General features: G+C 51.6%; 1 protein-coding gene across 1 annotated transcript in view; it reads right to left on the reverse strand.

Annotated features, from left to right (window-relative positions):
- The window catches only part of asns (asparagine synthetase (glutamine-hydrolyzing)), an 18,208-nt gene extending 17,188 nt beyond the window's left edge, over positions 1-1,020 (reverse strand). The window contains exons 1-2 of the mRNA XM_015403565.1: positions 885-1,020; positions 186-441 (exon numbers count right to left, since the gene is read on the reverse strand). Of these exons, the coding sequence (XP_015259051.1) occupies positions 186-434 (249 nt within the window). The 5' untranslated portion in view covers positions 435-441; positions 885-1,020. The remainder of the gene's footprint in view (positions 1-185; positions 442-884) is intronic.
- Positions 1,021-1,893: the final 873 nt, after the last annotated feature.

Here is a 1,893-nt window from a genome sequence, read left to right on the forward strand (position 1 = left end):
ATTGCTGAAGAGTCAATGACTCGATGCAATCAGCTGGTTTTCCTTAGATGGAAAACTTTGAATCAATCTGACTGGAGGATCTGGTTTAGTTGTCTCTATAAAGTGTGTTTTGAACTGGCGCTATAGAAATAAACTGCATAGAATTGTTAACAGCCTGGTTCCCATTAAAGCCAGTGTGGTCTTACCGCCTGGTGGTTGTAGATCTCTCCATTGTAGCAGAGCCACAGGTAGGGGAACTTCTTGACACGCAGCGGCTGCATGCCGTACAGCTGGTCCACGATGGCCAGCCGGTGGAAGCCGAAGCAGCAGTTGGTGAAGCCGTTGACGTTCTCGAAGCGGAAGGCGTCGGGGCCCCTGTGAGCGATCTTCATGGCACAGGTGCACTGAACCGACAGGCACTCATCGCTGCCGAACAAAGCCCAGATACCACACATGGTTCACCTGCAGGGAGAGGAGGCCGGGGTTATGACTCGTACCAGGCAGGACAGGTCCCACCAGTCTGGGTGCCCACCCAGGGCCACGCCCCCTCCTCCAGGGCATGTCTGTACCAGTCTGAACCAGAGAGTCAATGCCTGCCAGCAGGAAATGAGCAGTTAGAGAACAGGAGCCACCAGCCTGGAGCCAAATGGCCTGAACAGACCCTGGAACACGGTGATGGCAGCGTGATGCTGAGGGTAGCTTCCCTCTAACTGCCACAGGGGAACCATCTGCTTATTTCTCATGTTTCTAGCAGGCTTCCTGTCATTCAGCTCTTCCTCATCATCATCTCTCTCTGGCTCTGATACCTGACGTCATCAAACTAAAGCCCTTTGATCTGTGCTCGGCTCCCGGGCTGGTTCTGACCGAACCGGGCTGGTTCTGACCGAACCGGGCTGCAGACCTACCGTGTGTCTCTGGAAGTTCAACCCGGGATCCTGCTGCTCTGCTCACTGATGCGGCAGCAGCTGCTGAGGCGGCGTGAGGCACGCGGGGCATTGTGGGGGGTCTCTTCAAAATAAAAGCACGCGAGGGACGCGAAGCGAGGAACCATGAGATCCCGACTGCAGAGCTGCTGGGAGGCGGAGGGTACTTCCGGCCCCTCCCTCCTCCGCTGTCTGATGGCTGCGCGTCTTTTATTGTGAAAAGCAGCAGGTCGCCTGCAGCACGAGGCTCTGTGCAACCTGAGCTCACATTGCATCACCTGCAAAACACCAAGTCCTCATCCAAACATGCTCCATTAGCAGGCTGGGCTGGTTCCGAGGTCATTGCTGGTTCTGGAGATTGGACCGGAACACTGACGGACAGGATGACGGCTTCCAGGAGGTCCGGTTCCGGTCCGGTCCGGATCTAAATGGACATTTTGAAAAGTGTTGGATTGGATCAGTCATTAAAACAGGCAGTAAGCTGCTCCAGATTGTTCGTCACAGAGAGAAACAGGACAAAAGAAAAAACAAAGACATCTCAGAAAAGAGGAGCTTAATCTGGAGCTGCTCGCTGTGAATCCATCACCATGGTAACATGAGGACCGCTGTGATTGGCCAACATGTCTCAGCTTCACTACAGGTCACAGACAAGGTGGAGAACCAGGTCCAGGCCAACCAATCAGAGCTGGAGAAGGATGGAGCTCAGGTTCCCCTGATCTGCTGGAGACCAGGATGAGTTCCTACTGGAAGATAATAAACCATTTAATGGAGAACCTCATTAGTTCCTAATAAGAAACCATTGAATGGAGAACCTCATTAGTTCCTAATAAGAAACCATTGAATGGAGAACCTCATTAGTTCCTGATAATAAACCATTGAATGGAGAACCTCATTAGTTCCTGATAATAAACCATTGAATGGAGAACCTCATTAGTTCCTGATAATAAACCATTGAATGGAGAACCTCATTAGTTCCTGATAATAAACCATT

Source organism: Cyprinodon variegatus, unplaced genomic scaffold (assembly GCF_000732505.1).
Source record: "Cyprinodon variegatus isolate N-32 unplaced genomic scaffold, C_variegatus-1.0 Scaffold1522, whole genome shotgun sequence".
In the NCBI taxonomy this organism is placed as follows: domain Eukaryota; kingdom Metazoa; phylum Chordata; class Actinopteri; order Cyprinodontiformes; family Cyprinodontidae; genus Cyprinodon; species Cyprinodon variegatus.